General features: G+C 47.8%; 1 protein-coding gene and 1 long non-coding RNA gene across 4 annotated transcripts in view; one reads left to right on the top strand and one right to left on the bottom strand.

Annotated features, from left to right (window-relative positions):
* Positions 1-1,425: 1,425 nt before the first annotated feature.
* On the bottom strand, positions 1,426-10,334 carry LOC146442475 (uncharacterized). Of its 3 annotated transcripts, none has more exons than XR_014850282.1 (3): positions 10,249-10,334; positions 4,697-6,026; positions 1,426-2,257 (listed from the first exon to the last, which is right to left on the bottom strand). It is a non-coding gene; the product is annotated as an uncharacterized LOC146442475 (long non-coding RNA). The 3 variants fall into 3 exon arrangements; XR_014850281.1 differs by lacking the exon at positions 10,249-10,334 and having other exon boundaries at positions 4,697-4,811; positions 5,554-8,511; XR_014850280.1 differs by lacking the exon at positions 10,249-10,334 and having other exon boundaries at positions 1,426-1,854; positions 2,085-2,257; positions 4,697-8,506.
* KCNK9 (potassium two pore domain channel subfamily K member 9) overlaps positions 9,512-18,350 on the top strand; it is an 82,138-nt gene continuing 73,299 nt past the window's right edge. Inside the window, exon 1 of the mRNA XM_085053639.1 lies at positions 9,512-10,477. Within this exon, the coding sequence (XP_084909765.1) occupies positions 9,892-10,477 (586 nt within the window). The 5' untranslated portion in view covers positions 9,512-9,891. The remainder of the gene's footprint in view (positions 10,478-18,350) is intronic.

Below are 18,350 nucleotides of genomic sequence, written 5' to 3'. Positions count from 1 at the left end.
CCTGGCCCAAAAGTGTAAATCATCATAATTTATATCCTTGTTAGAAATTTTTTATACAAGACTTTTTTTTCTATTCTTTTCTCATAACAAAAGTACACCAGGTCAATTCTCAGTGGGTTGTTCCTGATTTAAATGTGTGTAAGAGAGCTGAGAAGCAAATCTCTCATCTTTAGACAGAGGAAGGCTCTTAATAACGTAGTCATTTATGCACCCTCGAAAATGGGAGCTGTTTAAGAGCTTTGTTTGACTTCAACAGCAGGAAAATGTGCACCTCACTTTGCTCAGCATCAATCCTTTTTAAAGCATATTGTATGTTTACAAGCTGTCTTGAGCACTGAAATTGATTTTAGATCTGGGCAGTTATTAAAGGTTCATTTTCCTTCCCTCCTCCAGTTTCAAACTAAGTGATAATATGAGGTGGTGGCAAATTCTCTCCATGAGTTGGTACTGCCTTTGCCCTGACTATGAGTTTCTCAGGAAAGGTTTTCACTGCAGTAAATATCCTGCCTGATCTCCACCAGTAACACTATAATCTTCCTTTCAAAGAAACGGTTTAGCTTTTTTTGTACATACAGGTTGGAATTTATTTTGGAAAATATCTGTAAAATATCTGGCACAGCTAAATGTAATTGAATTAGCAGAGGTTTAAGCTGCTGCTATGGTCTTACTTCCATTTCAGCAGAGTCACATTTAGCACCAGCTTTTTAATTGCTAGTCAGTCCAACCACTGTCTGAATTTGGTGAGATAAAGGTGACACTTCCAGAATGTCTGTGGAGATGAGGGAACAAGCTTTTCTTCCACTTGCTCTACAACAGATTGGCTTTCTTGGTCCTAAGGTGTCCTAGGTAGAGTTCAAAGCAGCACCCACAACTGCAGTATTCAGGGATTATGTTGGAATATTCAGTATTTAGGCCATGGACCATCAAGGCAGCTTGACAAAAGCTGCAAGTGGAGGCAGTGGGGACAACCCTCAAGGTGCCCATCTTTTTTTGGGGAAGATTTAGGCTAACACTGCAGCTGGGTACCCCACCTTCCACAGGCTTTCCCTGCAGCTGTGGTAAAACTCTCTGCTGCCTACCTGAAAAATGGTATGTGCAGGAGGAAAATGTTGGTTGGGAAAAGTGCTTCCATTTCTGGGAGGCAGTCAGGTCATAAATGATGGGAAAAGAGGCCAGAAAAAATATGTTAGAACAAAATGCACTGTGAAAATTATGGAGGTCTCTGAAGGGTGAGTTTATTCATGATTCCTCAAATAGGAAAAAAAAATAGGGGGGGGGGATGTGGAAGACCCCACTGAATCTCTTCCAAATAAAAAGGATGAGTATCAACCATCAACCATTTATTCCAAGGAGGTAAAAACTAGATCCTGCTGCTCAAGCAATCAACAGAGACAAGTAAGATAAACCAGCACATTTCATTCACATTTTGTTCACATTTTATTCAGTGTTATTCTAAATATTCTAAGCAATTTTTTTCTGGGCAGAAGAGGACAATTCCACAGCAAATATACATGATAACTCCTATTTTGCCTTTACTGTGGCATTCCATTAGTAACAGTTGCAGCTTATTGCACTAGCCAGCAAGCCCCCATAGCAATTGCTTTCCTTCTTCAGTGGTGATTTTAATGAAATGCACATTTCCACCAATTCATTCAGAAATTGTTGCACCAAAATACAGTACCCATTGCTGCAGGAAGATGTCTCTCCCAGAGCTCTGCATCTTTGCAGCTCATTTAGCTCTGGTGATGATGGTGAGAGCTGTACCTGTTCAGGGATCTTCCTTTCTACCCTGCCAGGGTTTTCCTCAAAGGCTTATTCTTAACCAGGGGCAGGTTTGGTACGTGAGGTATTCACCTAAAACATGCATTAAATATCACATTGAGGCATCAGCTGCAGTAAATGCAAAAGTGACAGTCACACTGTGAGCATTTGGTAATCTACAAATAGACCTGTAAGCCACAGTGGCTCAGGAAACTTAGAGTAAATTCAGTAACAAATGCATCCCAATCCAACACCTTTGCTGCATTAATTCCTCCAAGCAGCTCTCTCCTCTATAGTGTGCCTACAAGACGTGCATACATTACCGTCAGTGACTGATGCTGTCCCTGTGACTGCTCATGTTTAATGAAAGCTTTGTGCCTATATATAAATTCTGTGCTTGAGTGAAATATCTTCCAAATCCTTCACAGCAGTTCTGGAAGAGACCTTTGGCTTGTACACTGAGAAGTGAACTCACCCTTTCTGCCATGCACAGGCTCTGCAGAATAAAAATGATACACGAGGATAAAAATAGAACAGAAGAGACTATTTAGGTTCGACCAGATGCTCACATTCCTGCCACCTAGGTGGATTTAATATTAGTGAATTCCCTGTAAAAAGAAACAAGTGGGGGAAAAATACGAAGCGTAGGTCTGATCCTGCTCCTTATTTTCTCCCATGTGTGAAGTTGCTTCACACAAGCACCCTCTCCCTAAGTCAATGAGACTCTTGGTGCATGTTTTCTGTCACTGCTGATTACCTTCAAGAGGACTGTCATGTTGCAGGCACAGGGGAATGGAGGCAAGAATTAAAGCACCAGCACCTGCTCCTGCACAAACACTGCCTGACGAAGGGAACGCTGTTGAATCATGTGAGTGCTGCCCGAGTATCCAACAGAGGTTGCACGCCTTTGAACATCAATGGGATAAAGGCACAAAGGATAAAATGAGAGCTGCACAGGGAAGGTTCCCTCCTCCATCATTTTCCCGAGCTACTGCTCTGAGGACACAGATGCATTCACCCAGTAACCTGAGCTCGGCTTCCTCTTGCACTCAGTCGACTGAGTCCATGGTCCACAAACACTTCAGTGACTGTGCAAATGCACACAGCTGGCGGAAGCAAAGGACATGAAGAGAGCCTGTGGAATTAAAGGGAAGTCTGACTCCTTGCTACCCAGTCACTAATACTTGTCATCATAATCTCTGTGTCCCTGATAACACCCTGATCCAAAGGCCGCCAGAGCTGATGGATATGGCTATGACAGGCTTTGAGTCAGGCATTGCATTTTTAACTCAGCCACTCCTCAGTTCTTAAAATTGCATTTACTTTGCTGCTGCAGCTGCGTTGTAAAGGACAGACTTCATTCATGGCCAGATGATTTAATGAATGAATTTTGTAGACTTGCAGGGAAGAATTTTTATGGGGGACCTCGGGTGATTCTTAATGACTGAAATTGCAGTGTCTTTGTTATGTATTGCCAGTCTCACTAGGTACTGGAATTGTACAGATTTGTAACCCTCCTCTAACATGAACAGCACGACTACTCCTTACGTGTGACCACCTTCCATGAATTGTCACTTAAAAGAACATCCACAGCAAAATTCAACACAGTGACTCTTTTATAGTGGTAATTCTAATAAATCCCCCAAAGGGCCAGAGACATTTTATAGGGCAAAATAAGCCAGGGCTACACCTCTGCCTTGCTCAGCTGCTCATACACAGAACCTCTTACCCTTGTGTAGTAGAGATGGGAGAGCCATATAGAAATGTTGTTTTATGGCTCTGCATGGGGGGAAGTGGCTAAAAATGTAGCTACTTGTGGAGGTTTATGCCTCTAAGTTGCCAGCCAGAAGGCCGACCGTGGGGGCAGGGACAGCCTATGCTGTCTCAGTCATGGTGACAAGAAGATCAGCCCATGAGCCCCTGCGGCAATGCGCCAGCAAGGAAGATCATTGGCCCAGACACCTCCCCCGCCCCTTCTCCATATATAGGTTGCTTCCAGACTGTTCCCCTTTGTTCCCCTCTTAAGTTGTACAGCATTGGTTGGTTTGAATTGTGTATCCTCCCCTTGCTTGTAATCATTGGTTGATACCCCTGTCCCTCTTCCCTATGGCTTTCCCAGTTGGCCTGCGTGCCAAACCACTCCCTCTCTCCTCCCCCTTAAAACCCGATGCCACTGGTTGTTTGGTGCTTCTTGCCGCCGCCATTCCACTGCCATGAGAACTGCCGCCGGCAGCTTGCAGTCTCTGGAGCTCCAGACCCCGCGCCTGTCCCCGCTTCGCCCCGCCCCGGCTCTCCTTCCCCAGACCTTCCCCGATGCACCTCTCAATAAACCTCTGGAGAACCGCAGACTGCTTGCTGTGTGTCCTTCTGCTGCCGCGTCACCACGCCTCCCCGCCTGCGACCTCTTTCTTACAACCACAGTTACTTTCTTCAACTTCAAAGTCTTCACCAAACCCTGATGACATGGGGACACTGCACAGTGTGTTCCTCCAGCCCAGGGCCTGGGGAGCATTGCAGGAAGCTTGGACTAAGCAGATAAAAGGGAGTGCTCTTTCTGCTCTGAATAACAGATCCATTGATCCATTCTTCTCCAGGGAGGATGAGAATTTTTCATAGAATCATAGAATCATAGAATGGTTTGGGCTGGAAGGGGACCATGAAGATCATCTCATTTCAACTCTCTTGCCATGGGTGGGGATATCTTCAACCAGACCAGGCTGCTCAGAGCCCCATCCAGTCTGGCCTTGGCTTGAATTTTTGCTGAGGATGCAATAAATTTCAGCTGGGTTCAGGAGGAGAAGGACAACTGCTTGGGAGAAAGATCTGCCATGAGTCACTAGATAGAGCAAATAAATGAGAACTCAGAAAATCCAGTGATTTAAAATAGTTTGAGGTTGGGAGAATATTTAAGGAGATAATAAAGAACCACACATACTTATTCCACTTGCATTTCTCCCTTGTGCCTTCACAGCCTGTGCAGGTGAGGGACTTTCTGGGCTCAACGAACTTTGGTCTGAATCAGAACTGCTGTTCTGGTCATCTTCTGGCCACTGTTTTCAGAAAAAGAAAATGATTTCTTTATAATCTGTGCTGAAAAATAAACAGGTTAGGTCTTCTTCCTAGTTTTGATCATATTTTTCAGTTATTTTTCTTGTTTTGGGGGCTTTTTTCCTCTTCTGGTCTGTTGTGACTCTTATGTTTTTTCTGGAAGATGGCTCATGAATTTGCAGCTCTCAGCCCCTTCTTGCACAGAGAGAGACGTTAGATTTCTCTCAAGGAGAACCTCTGTCAGGTCCACAGGATGGACTGGAGAAGAACTCAGAATCCAGGTGCCTTTGTTGCTGCCTCTTGCCTTTGCTGCAGAGCAAACTCAAGGTAAAACAGGAGAGCTGCTGTGACACAGCAGCACCCACATGCTCTTACCTTAAATGTGGGAGATTTCAAATTCCCCTTGGCTCTTTGTGGAGAGAGTAGGTACAACTTTGGGTTAGCAGAGCTGTCAGCAGCCAGGGCACCCAGTGCACAGCTCAGAGCTGTCTTCCTACCTGCATTCTCTCCCTCAAGTTAGACTTAACCTGAGAGTAAGTAAGTTTTGTGTTGGCCCTTTGAGTTAACTTTCCTTTTGTGACTAAACATGTTTCGTTCCTTGGTTCCTTTGTCATGGTTTGACATAGCTCCATCTATAACAGAATAAAATACTTTTTTTTTTTAATCCTGTGGAGAAAATTTTAGTCCAGGAATTTTTAGTCACCTCTGTGTATACTAAAAAAGAGCTCTTCACTCACCACTTACCTCTCCAGTCCTTTCCTGCCAGAGATATTTTCTAGCTTCTTCATCTTTACAGTTTCCTTTTCTTTCAGTCATGCTGTACAGCCCAGGTCCAAATCCTGCACTCAGTCTGAAAATGAACTTTTTGTGCCTGGGTGTGTCTCTTCCTCTCACTTGGGTGAAGCCAGCTCAGCCTAGCTTCAGCAGAGCCTGCAAACTGAGCCATAGACCACCCTGCCCAATGCCAATCCTTCTCCCTGGAGTTTGCCTGAGAGCTCTGTTGGAGATTGAAGGACTGAAGGACACTTCTCTTTGCAAGTCATTTGCTCTGTGGCTCAAATATATATATGGTGTTGAGTCTGGATGAGTGAAGACTGGAGTAGTGGATACTTCCTTGGCAACAGGGTCAGCAAAAAAGAAGAAACCCCCAGATTCTTATGAATGTAAATAGATGTTTAAAAAAATGACTGTTACTTCTCTCTAAGCAGTGTTGAAACCTGCATGAGTGCACAGAATGGCAGATATTTCCTGTTCCACAACCCCAGTAAAATGTTAATATTCAGATATTTCTCCAGAAAGCACCACACCAATCAGAATTTTGTCACTGTTCCCTGCTCAGAGGAAGGCTCTGAGCTCATGGCCATGCCTGTACCCACACAGTGTCACCTACTCTGTGCCCTAAGTCCCATGGAGACCTCATCCCTTCCCAGCTGCCCACAATCACCACTTTGACCCCAAAATAACCATCACTTTCAGCTAAAGGTTAATTACTCCAGGGGACATTTCCATCCAAGCTGTTGCCCGCAGGTTGCAGTCCCTGCCTGAGTCCTATTTTTAGACCATCTCCTTCCTTGCTATTGATCCCAGTCACCCTCTGTTAATTAGATACACACAACACACACAGCATTTGCAACTCATTTATCAATTCTGTTCAGCACCTCCCTCCCCTGAGATGTAATTTGGAGCCCTCCTTGAATCATGCTATTGATCTTTCCCAGCAACTTTGCTATAGGATTCTCTGTGTTGCAAACTATTTATAGATTCCTCTTCCCCTGCTCTCCCTTGAGGAATCAGAAATGGGCAAAAGTAATCAGACTTCTATTTTTAAGGAGTTGATCGAAACCAGATATTTCCTCTCTTCTCCACCTTTCCGCTCCTTCCCCTTGTTGCTGATTTGTACAATTTCCTTTGGCAGGTGAGACCTCCTTGCTCCAAGCGGTGCTGTAACAATTCTGGTAACACTCAGGTGTGACTCAGAATTTGCCCAGGGTGAACTCTTGTTTGCTGAGCTGATGAAATGAATTCTTCCTCCTCCCTGCATCCAGGAGTTTCCCAAAGGGCCTTGTGACCAGTTTCATCTACTCAGCTTGGGGTGCACCTTTCAGAGGGCTTCACTCTTGGAGACTGACCTCTGATCTGATCCACCTGCAAGGCACTGGGTTTCCATTGCTCCCTCACATCTCTGGAAGGGTATCCAAAGGCTTTAGATGATGTATAGCCAGGAGTGAGACAGACAGGGTTGCTTTTAGGCATGGAGAGTTACAGTAATGCGCCCTGCAGTCCTAGGATTTGAGACAGACCTAAAATAAGAGAATGTAACCTGAGGCTCAGAGAAGTCAGGACCAGCTCAGCCTTCAACGAGTAAGGCTGAAAATCCCAGCTCTGATGCAGAAGGATGTCCACAGTTATGGGCAAGTCAACACCAGGAGGGACAGCCTTGTCTTGGGGAGTACATAAAACCATCCTCAGGCTCCTGTGGTAACACCTGCTGCTGGAAACCTGGTGGTGAAGTGAGAGGCAGGATATGGCTAGAGGGTCTGAGGGATTGCAGCCTCCCTAGGGCAGTTGTGGGGCTGGGTATGGACCTTGTGGAGCCAGGCTGGCTCCTCTGAACCATTGGGAACGTTTTGGTGTATGTAGGTTGTATGTGACGAGCACAGAATCACAGAACGGTTTCTGTTGGAAGGAGCATTTAAGATCATGCAGTTCCACCTTCATGTCCTGGGTCTGTGTGCATGCCTGTGCTTGGGGGAATATGCTGAGGTTGGGGAAGGAGCTGTGCTGTGTGGAGGTGTGAGGAGAGCCGTGGCGTGCACAGGTTTTGCAGTGTGTGATGCTGTGGCACATCTGTTTGGGGACCTGCAGGAGTTTTGATGTTTGGGGCTCTGGTGTGTGTGGCTGGGGTGTGTGGAGATCAGTGTGTGTGTGTGGGGTTACTGAGCAGAACTGCCATGTGTGGATCTCTGGGTGTGCGGAGGTCAGTGTGTGTGTGTGTGTGTGTGTGTGGTTTCTGAGCAGAACTGCCAGGTGTGGATCTCTGGATGTGTGGAGGTCAGTGTGTGTGTGTGTGGTTACTGAGCAGAACTGCCATGTGTGGATCTCTGGGTGTGCGGAGGTCAGTGTGTGTGTGTGTGTGTGGTTTCTGAGCAGAGCTGCCAGGTGTGGATCTCTGGGTGTGTGGAGTGTCAGCACAAGATGAAATGTGCTGAGTGACTGTGGGGTGTGATGCTCGGGGTGTGTAGGGCTGCACAGGTGTGTGCGTGGGGACCGTGGTGTGTGATGCTCAGGGTGTGTAGGGCTGTGTGTGTGGCCGGTGGTGTGCAGCACTCGGGGTGTGTAGGGCTGTACACGCGTGTAGGACTGCACGGGTGTGCGCATTGGGGCCATGGTGTGTGTGATGCTCAGGGTGTGTAGGGCTGTGTGTGCGCTCAGTGGTGTGTAACGCGGTGTGTGTAGGGCGATGGTGTGCGAAGCTCGGGGTGTGCAGTGCTCTGTCTGGTGTGTCGGTGGCGTGCCGGGCTGTACGCGGCGGTGTGTGGAGGGGCGGCGGTGCGCGGAGCTGCCGTGCCGTACCGCTCAGCGTGTGGCCGCGGAGCCGCTGTCCCCTGGGGTGGCACCGACCTGTCCCGGCCGCTCCGCGCGGCTCGGCTCGGCTGGACGGTGGGAGCGGCTCCGAGCTGTCCCTGCGGGCACGGCACGATCCCGCCCTGTCGCCGCTCGGCCCCGCTCGGCGGCCGGGGCGTGGCCGAACCCGGGGAGGCGGGCGGGAGCCGCAGCCGCGCCGGGGGAGCTCCGCGGCCGCTCCCTGCCGGGGCGGCGCCGAGGGGGTTAAGGCGCTCCCCGCGGCGGCCCGCGCATCCCGCCTCCCGTATCCCGCCTCCCGCGGCGGAGCGGGCACGGGCACGGGCACGGGCACGGGCACGGGCACACACACACACACGCCCGCACACACACGCTCTCACACACACGCGCGCAGGCGATGGCTGCGGGGCGCGGGCTCGCTTCTCCCCGAGATGATGTCAAGAGCCCGGGAGAAGGAGGAGGAGGAGGACGGTTGCTCTTTTTCTTAACGGCTTTGTTCTAAAACCATCCTAAATAAAGCAGCCCCCGCCCCGACCGCCGGGGCAGCAGCCGTGAAAGTACCCTTTCATTTTCCCCTCCTTTTCGCCTCTTTTTCTCGTTTTTTTCTTTCCCTTTTTTTTTTTTTTGGTCTTATTTTTCAATTTTTCTTCTCGCCTCCGTCTTTGTGTCCGCCTGGGGCCGAGCTGTCCTCACGCGCTCCCCGGGGAAGCCGCCGGCGATTCTCCGCTCCTCCCGGCAGCCCGCGGCCGGAGCCAGCGCCCGCCGCCGTCCCGCCCCGCCGCTGCCCCGGGCAGGTGCTCGCTCCGCCGCCGCCGCCGCCTCCCCGCCCGCCGGCCGGGGCGGCTCCGCGCCGCTCCTCCCGCTCGCGGGGCGCCGGCTCCCCGCCGCCAGGGCCACGCCGCCGGCCCGGCGCCCTCGCCTCCCGCCGGAGCGGCGGCGCGGCCCGGCGCGCCCGGGGATGCTGCCCCCGGCCCCGCGTCCGCCGCCTCACACAGCCGCCGCCGCCGCCGCCCTCGCCGCGCCGGACGCCGCTCCGCTGCCCACGCCGCGGCCACCTGCAGCAGCAGCAGCAGAGGCAGCAGCTGCCTGGCTCCCCGCCGCCCTCCGCGCACCGCGGCGGAAGGAATAGAGCGCCCAGCTCGTCCCGACCCGCCCGGCCGGCGCTCCCGCAGGCAGACGGGGCCGGGGCGGGTCGGGCCCCCGACGGCCGAAGCCCGGGCGCCCTCCGCCCCTCGCCCCGCTCCTCCTCCGCGGATGGGCGCGCTGCCGCCGCCCGGCTTCCCGCGGCTCCGCCGCTCCGCCTGAAGAAACTTGGGACGGCGGCGGCCTCCGCCTCCCGCCGCGCCCCGCCCGGGCTGCGGGCGACCCTTCCCCGCGCCGCCGCGCCAACTTCGCGGGGGGACCCGCCCGCCGCGGGACTCCGTGCCGGGGCCGCCGGCCCCTCGGCGGGGACCCCCTGCCCCTGGCCTCGGTGCTGGGGAGGAGCGGGGGGTGCCCTGGATGGCCCTGCGCACTGGGACGGCTTGGTTTGGGCAGGTCCTGCGCAGAGTTTCCCGGCTTCAGGGCACCTGGTCCCGGCGCTCCAGCAGCCTCCTGTGCCTCTCTTCTTCCCAGGAGCCCGAGCAGGCGGGCGGGGAGCGACCGCCGCCGCAGCACAAGCTGCCCCGGAGCGGCGGCAGTGGCGGCGGCGGGCGCCGCCGGCCCCCCCGGCAGCTGCTCCCCTGCTGTGGCTGCTGCGGCCTGTCGGAACCCCGGGCGGCCAGGGGGGGACATGGTCCCCTCACTCGCCCCTTGCTGGCGGCCATGAAGAGGCAGAACGTGCGGACCCTGTCCCTCATCATCTGCACGTTCACCTACCTGCTGGTCGGGGCTGCCGTCTTTGATGCCCTGGAGTCCGACAACGAGATGCGGGAGGAGGAGAAACTCAAAGCCGAGGAGATCCGGCTCAAAGGAAAGTACAACATCACCAGCGAGGACTACCGGCAGCTGGAGTTGGTGATCATGCAGTCCGAGCCGCACCGTGCCGGGGTCCAGTGGAAATTCGCCGGCTCCTTCTACTTTGCCATCACGGTCATCACGACCATCGGTGAGTGACTCCCCTCGGGGAGGCCCTATGGGGCCAGGGCTGGGGCAAAAGCTTCCCGGGCTGCAAGAAAGGGAGAGGGGCAGGGAGGCTGTGGGGTGCAAAGGTGTCTGTGCTGGATGTTTTGTTTTTACTTCCCTCCTGTGTTTAATGTAATTTAATGCTCTTTTTGGGCGCTTGTTGGACTGGACGGTGTCCCGCACCTCTTCTCCTGGAGATGGATCCTCTGTGTCTGGGTGAGACTGGAGAAGCGTGGGGCTGGTCTAGCTCGGGGCATTGGCACTGGCCAGGGGGCTACTATGGTGCTGTGGCTTGGATGGCGAGAAAGAGAGGGGAAGAGGCAGGGTGACACTCCTGGGGCTCCTCTGAGGAAGAAGGCCCTGTTGTCACACTCTTTCTTCCACCTTAAGAGACACGGGAAAAGCTTAGGCAAAAGGCAGCTGGAGGAGAATGAAAATGATAAGGGCATGGGAACTGGATCAGCTGGGAAAGCCCTTAATGTGGCCAAGCATGGATAGACCTGCTTTTGCAAACTTTGTTTTAGTGTTGGCAAGGGCTGTGGTGGTGGTTCCCACAGCTGTGGTCAAACCCTGGGCATTGCCAATATGTTCCTGGAGTTTTTATTGCAGCTGGAGTGTCTGATGTGACAACAGGTCACAGTTTGCGTCTCCCCTTTGTGGGCACATGGTCTGACAGGCAAAATGATGCTTGCTGTCACATCCATGCTGCCCATCTTCCCAAATGTGCCATTTCCCAGGACAGTCAAGGGACAGTCAGTGGACACAGCCACAGGCTGTCATTTTGTACTTCCCTGCTTCCCGCAGCTAAAGCCAAGCATTTGTCACAAAGTTGGCTTCTCTGCCGTAAAAATAAACACCATGATGATTAGAGGCTGCGGAGTGCACGATGAACTGTGCTACAACTCCAGCTTTGGCTGGATGAGCAGGTTTGCTTGTGCTGGTTTTGTGTTCTTTAAGGTGGGTTTATTAAGGCAGTTGATAACATTCTCCCAGAACTTCTGGATGTTCCCCCCTAACATCTATGGAGATGGGAAAAGACCCCTCTAGCTCCGTGGCTTTTTGATAGTGCATTATACTGAACAGGACAAAAAAGCAGCTCTCTTATTAATACAGAAGGACTTGGTCTTTTTGCCATTTAGAGATCGTTACAAGAAATTTTCACGCCGCCACCTGAAGATACTGAGTTTTCAGCAGAACGTGCTGTCCACTGCCCTTTGAAAAGTCTCTGCTTGTGTTTGTATTTGACTATAGTGTAGCTGAGGCAGTATAATATTTCCTTGGAAAGACCATCTGACAATATAAAACCTATTTACCCTTACAAAGATAAGATTTTTAAGGCTTAATTTCCTCTTCCTCTCTGTTATTAGACATATTAATACAAATGCATATATTAACAGGTTATTGAATATAAAGTAGAATGTAACTCTGGCTGATGATTTGTATTTCCCGCTGTTCATTATGATATCAGGACTCTCTTTCCTCCTTTGACCACTGAGTCTCTCTTCCTCAACCTGTCTCTTGCCACTTATTTGTGCTAAGTGAGCACTGCTCTGTCGTGCTCCTCTGTGTTACAACAAGCCTTCTGCACACACGCTGTGTACTCACGGTGCTCTGTACTCCTGCCTAGGAGCTGCTTGCAATACTTGGCTGCGTTCTTAAGCTCAGTTGGTGACAGGTAGAGAGGGCTGTTTGTACAGTAGTTTGCTGTATTGATAGTATTTTACCCAGGAACAAGTACGAGTTGCTTGGGAAGTTGTAGCATTTTCTCCTGCATAGGGCTGGGATTTGTTTAGGAAGCTCGGAGTACCTCAGCATGCAGAGGATAGAAGGCATTTCTCTAGGCAGAGGCGCTTTGGGATGTCTGAATTGTTTAAATTTAAAAATGTGTATAGCAACGGCACTGGGAGGAAGAGTGGTAATAAAGAATGGTGCAGAAAGGCAGACATTCTGTAACAATTGTTCATCTGGGAAGCTCTGCTCTGGGAGGATATCTGATCCGTCTTTCAAAAGTTTATTAATAGTTGCTCTCTGCATCTTGCCAAATGCACTTCTATTTTTTGTGCCATCTCTTCAGTACTAAAGTGGCTTCATAATATTTTCTGATCTACTGCTAGTCTGCAAAAGTCAGCATGGAGGATTTTTCTTTAATTTCTTATTTATCCTAATCTAATTAGTCTCACAGAGGGGAAAAAATTACGTTCTTTATTTAAGATCTTAGGAAAAGTTCTTTTTGTGCAGGGAAGTGATCTAAAATGTTTGTATTAATCTTTTGTGCTGATTCTGTTTTTCCAAATCTCTGTGTATGCTCTCATATACATTTTTCTCCCTATAAAACCTGCTGGCCAGACTTCCAGAAGCACATGCAGTGGGGTATGCAATGGTGAACGTGCTGTACTCAGTAGATACTCCTGCAAAAGTGTGTCTTAAAAATCATCGCAGAATGAACAAAGACCTTGCCTAATCTGGAAGGGTACCTCTATCTCCACAAAACTTCCCTTAGACAAAACAGTGATAGGAATCGGCGGACCACAAAGTCGAGCAATATGCATATGGCTGCAGACTAATTTATGTCTAACTTAATTGTACTCTGTGATATTGCCGTGCTAGCAACATGTCTGGAGTGATTACCTCTTCGCTGTGCTGATTTCAACTACTGTGGCTTTAATTTAATCAAAGGCGTTTATGGTTGGCCATTGCCCATCAGTAACTGGGAAGAGGCTGATGCTTCTCTGCCAGTGCCAGGGGACAGGTCCAACAGGGTCCCCAAGCAGTGGGACAGGTGGCCCATTGCCCCTGAGACGTGGGGCTGAAGGGACGGCTCTGGCAGTGCTGGTGCTGAAGGGACAACGCCAGCAGTGTCCCCAGTCTGTGGTGCTGAAGGGACAGCTACCGCAGTGTCCATGGTACTCAAGGTATGAGTCCGAAGGTGTCCCCATTTCCTAGTGCTGGAGGGACAGCTCCTGCCGTGTCCGTCTCCGTGGTACTGAAGGGACAGCTCCGGCAGTGTCCCAGTCCATGGTACTGAAGGGACAGCTTCCCAATTCATGGCACTGAGGAGACAGCTCCGGCAGAGCCCTTGGGCTATGGTGCTGAAGGGACAGCTCCAGCAGTGTCCCCACTCCATGGCATTGAGGCGACAGCTCCGGCAGAGCCCTTGGGCTGTGGTGCTGAAGGTTTCGCCACAGGTCCAGGTTCCCCTCCTCAGGCAAGCTCTGCAGCTTGTTGCTTCCCGTGGAAATGCATAATTAAAGATCTGTTTGGACGGGACCTTGATAAGCTGAAACTCTTCTGTGTGAGGCGAAGCACTGAGATTTGGTCAAGTCTCTCATTTCCTCTAATCTATGGTGTTTGGCTTTTATTGGCAGGTGGTTGGTTGTCGTTGATCAATTGTCAAGCTGAGTACTAAACAAAAGTGAGGGCTAATCAAGTATATGGAAACAGTTTTTTTTTTAACCTGAGGCACAACATATTTTTCTACGCCCCAGGTGCAATGTTCTTTCTTTCTTTCTTTCTTTTTTTTTTTTTTTTTTTTTTACTGACACAGCAATGGAAAGGTTGGTAGCAGCAGGTGCTACAACATTCAGCGAGTCTGCTTTTATAATCAATTAGCAGAAAATCCTCTCCCCCTCTTCTCCTTCAGCCCCAGCTTCTACAAAATTTTGGTTATGTTTGAATTCTGTGAAAGTTTTTAGGTGATCAAAAAGAACTTATAAGCTTTTCTTGGCTCTCACCAGGTGCTGAGATTATTTCAGGATTGTTCTTGTTTCAGAGTCAGCTAGTATGAATTCCTATCCATTTGCAGTTACGCAGTCAAAATGATGAAAAAGACTGGTTTAATAAAGTTTTTCATCCAGCTATTTGTCTTTTATGAGATACACTGTAGAATATGCCACAGAGTTCATCTAAAGGCCTTGATACTATGAATGAAAACACTGTCTTCCAAAAATAAAGAATTATTTCTAGGATTCCTAGTGAGTTTTAATGCCCTTTTCTACAGGTCTATAAGAGTCATTAAACTGCTTCTGTGTAAGCAGGTGTTGACACTGTCAAAATGTGTTATTGGTATGGATATCGCTCTATCATTTAGGCCTTAAAGGGTGATAGTCATACTTGATTTAACACCACCGAGCTCTAGTAAACACTGAATATTTCTGGAGGCTTGTGCAGAATGTAAAGAACTGAAAGCTGTTTGTGTCACCCTAAAATGAACTGAAACAACAAACAGATTGAAGATTGTTATTTATTTATTTTTTTTCCTGAGAAGTGACTGTAAGGGGAGCAAAATTAAGGCAGTTTGTGCTGTGAATTACTAGTGTCTTTTTCTAGCTTTTAGGTCTTTGCTTTCAGTATTGAACCTACTATAAGCAGTGACTGAACTGTTCAGACAAAATACTTATTTTAAGAATGTCGTGCAATACCTGTAATGGTGAATGGAACATCCACCTATTGACAGCTGTTTGGCTACTGAGTAGCCAAACACTCAGAAACTGTCTGCATCCAGATGAGGACATTGCATACTTCTGGCAGATGGTGTCCTGACAGGGAGTTTGAACCTGCATTAATGAACTAAGCAAACACATGCTTAAATCCATTTTGGGATAGCGATTGAGTCTCCGTGTTCTTTCTCTGCATCATTTTAGCCTTCTGTAAAATGGGTATAAAAACACCAACTTGGTAGTACATTTATGTCTCTGATTTGGGTTAGAAAAATATCGAAGTGTTTTCACATGTGAATTTTTCTTTTTTTTGGGTTGCTCCTCCTTGAAGAGCAACCTCTGGTGTTCTGAGTCTGCTCGTGGTTTTTGATGGATGGTAATATTTAGAGTCAGCCCATGGAAAAGGTTTGAATAGGGAATCATGGCAGATGGACAACTTGCAATGGAAAAAAGAAAAGAATGGAAGAAACCAAGATATGTAAAGGAAGAGACTGAGAATAAAGACACAAATATTTTGGTCACTTAACTGCTGCATTCATGACTTGCCAGGACCATGAAGGTCATATCTCATTCAAAACCCCAAACAAGGAGAGAGTAGGTTAAGCCAATCAATTGTTAATAAACTCAGGTGAAAGTAGAAACCAGGATTTTCTGGTGAGACAAATGCTTGCAGATACACTGAAGTAACAAATGTCTTCATTCATGCCATCTGAAACGTTAGTGGAGAATACTGGATGATCAGGACCTGAATATCTGCTGGTGCTATTTCCCAAGCAAGAAAGAGGTGAGCTACAGTGAGCCCTGTGAAGATGGACTATGTGTAGGATTTTGCTCCCCTGCATAATTAAAATACTCTGCAAGATTGTTTCACACTATATTCTTTGTCTGATGAGAATAGAAGGAAAAAAATTCCAAAAGAATGTTCTTCTAACACAGAGAAGACTTCGAGGCTACTTTATTCACATGTTTATGGAAACAGTCCTTGAGTTCTTGAAAACTGGTTTTGCAATGATACCTCAGATTCTTGCCAGAGGCACTTTAGCAAAAGCTTTTTAAAAATCACTGATAAGCAAGTAAAAATTACAGCTCAGAATGATGCTGACCTGCAACTTCCCACTGTAGAGTGTATTGGCAGTGCAAATGTAATAGTAAGAGTTGGAAAACTGTTTTGGGGAAATATTGAGAAATCTCTGGCCACTGAGCTTGGTGGAGGTGTGGGCAGATTTCCTTACTCTAACCACACTTGAGAAATTAATGTCTTGGAGGATTTTAGGATTTGATGCTCTTTCACTTCCTCCCAACTATCCATAACTTCTTTCTTTACCTGAAGCAAGAGAGATTTAGATTAAACGAAGAAAACTCTTCCTGCAATCAGGGTGGTTGTGTGCAGGTAGAGACTGCCTAAGGAGTCTGCTTTAAAAAGAGATTAGACAAAAATCTCCCAGGAATGTTTAAGCTGTAGCTTCTGTTGCCTTTAGGGAGGAAGATGGACTGGCTGACCTCTTGAAGTCTTTATCAGCTGTATGTTCTATGATTTTCTGAATCATCCTTTTTCCCCTGCTTCTTGAGCCCTAATAGTTCTTGGGTTAACTTGTTTTTCTTGAGAAAAAACCCAAAGATCTTTGAAATTCTGTTTTCTCCACTTTATGGTCTTTGCTTATTGATTATTTTTCTAGCCTATAAACCCATTTATGTACCTTAGCAAGTGTCAGAATAGAAATATCTGTGTTTACCCACAAGCAAGGTTTTAAGCTAGAGGTGTTGGTGAGTGTTTTGGGAAAGAAGTTAGCTGAAGGAGATAATACAAGGATGGCAAGCAGAAGTTCACAGGGCAGAGCTGGGAGGAAAAGAAGGTATTTTTGACTAAGAATAAGGAAAGAAATTTAGCTGTTAGCAATGGGCTTATGCCTGCTTCAACTAAAAAGAATAAAAATCCTTTTGCTTTCTCTTGGGACAGCTTCACAACTATGAGGCTTGACCAAAGGAAAACTGATTGATGGAGAGCTTCCCTGTTGGACACCATGAGTTTTGGTACAGATGCTGCTGGTCTGGCATGAAGGACAGCCAAGAATGCTGTTGTGTTTCCTCGAATGCCATCAGAGCTGAGGTCCTCGGTTCCTTCAGTGCCAGAGCATATTCCCCCATAAATGGTGAAATCCATTCTCATGGCTTTGAGCTGGAGTTGCACAGCACTTTATATTCAGAATGTTGTACTGACATTAGGTGATTCATCTTCACAACACCTCTGTTTAAAAATTATCCTCAATTTAGAGACAAGAAGAGAAAATGACTTTCTGAAGATTCAGGTTGGGAGCCGTTTCTAATTGCCAGACTGCTCACTTCTTTTTCTCTTGGACAACATGACATGAGTTTAGAACCAGATTAAACAGTGGAGATGAACCAAAGACTGAGGTGCATAAGGAGTTCAAGGTGATACTGGCAGACTCTTGCACGTTAGGTCTTCTGACATTCAATAATAGCAGAACCTGGAGCTTCATTTCATGAAGGTTCATGTATGATTCTGCCTAATTATCTCTGCGATTATTGTGTTTCTTCTGTCAAAGGCCCTTTAGGCTATCAGGTATCCACTTGCTATGGATTTTACTGAAGGTCCTTGGCTGGATATCATTAAAGGCCACATGAAATATCCCCTTCCCCTCTAACAGATGCTAGCAAGGACACTTACTGGCGATGCAGAACTGATGAGTCCTTGCTGCCTGTAAGTCGAACTAAGAGCTTACTGTGGACTTGCAACAGATGTTTGCTGTGTGTAGAAGGCTGATTCCCCTCTTTTTGATATTTTTGAATGAAGTCATGGACTACATCAGAAATTTCACTCATGGACATTACTGTGATGCAAATTAATTATAATTTGTTACTTTCTCAGGGTTCTAGTCCATGGAATCTACTGATTTTAGGTAGATTACCAGGTTACCTGTAACCCCCCCAGGTATCTGTGGCTTGATTAGTCACAGCTAACATTGATATTGTTATTGCAGCTACAGCACTTCCTGTGATTGAAGTGAGAGTGTCTGTGGATAAAGGAAAGTTTGGCAGAAAACCAAAAAAACAACCAAACAAAAAAACAAAACAAAACCCCCCAAACACAGAAATAAAGACCTGATCCAAAAATTGTTATAATTAACAGAGAGAATATTTTGAGTTACAGTAGTTTTGTATCAGGCCATTATTTGACAAGAATTTTTCAGTGCAAGGACCTATATTCTCTAGCAAACCAACTAATGGAAAATATCTTTAAAAGCAGTTTTCAGATTAATTTATTTTAAATAATGAAGCAAATAGAGTTTTGAAGGTAAAGTGTATGCTGACTTTGACATTTATACTGATTTGTATCTTTTTAATTGAAAATAAAAGGCTAAGCTACATGCCTACTGCATACCTTAGACTTGAACAAAGAGA

Source organism: Lichenostomus cassidix, chromosome 2 (assembly GCF_008360975.1).
Source record: "Lichenostomus cassidix isolate B80296 chromosome 2, HeHo_3.0, whole genome shotgun sequence".
Taxonomy (NCBI): domain Eukaryota; kingdom Metazoa; phylum Chordata; class Aves; order Passeriformes; family Meliphagidae; genus Lichenostomus; species Lichenostomus cassidix.
This window is presented reverse-complemented; position numbering and strand designations above follow the sequence as displayed.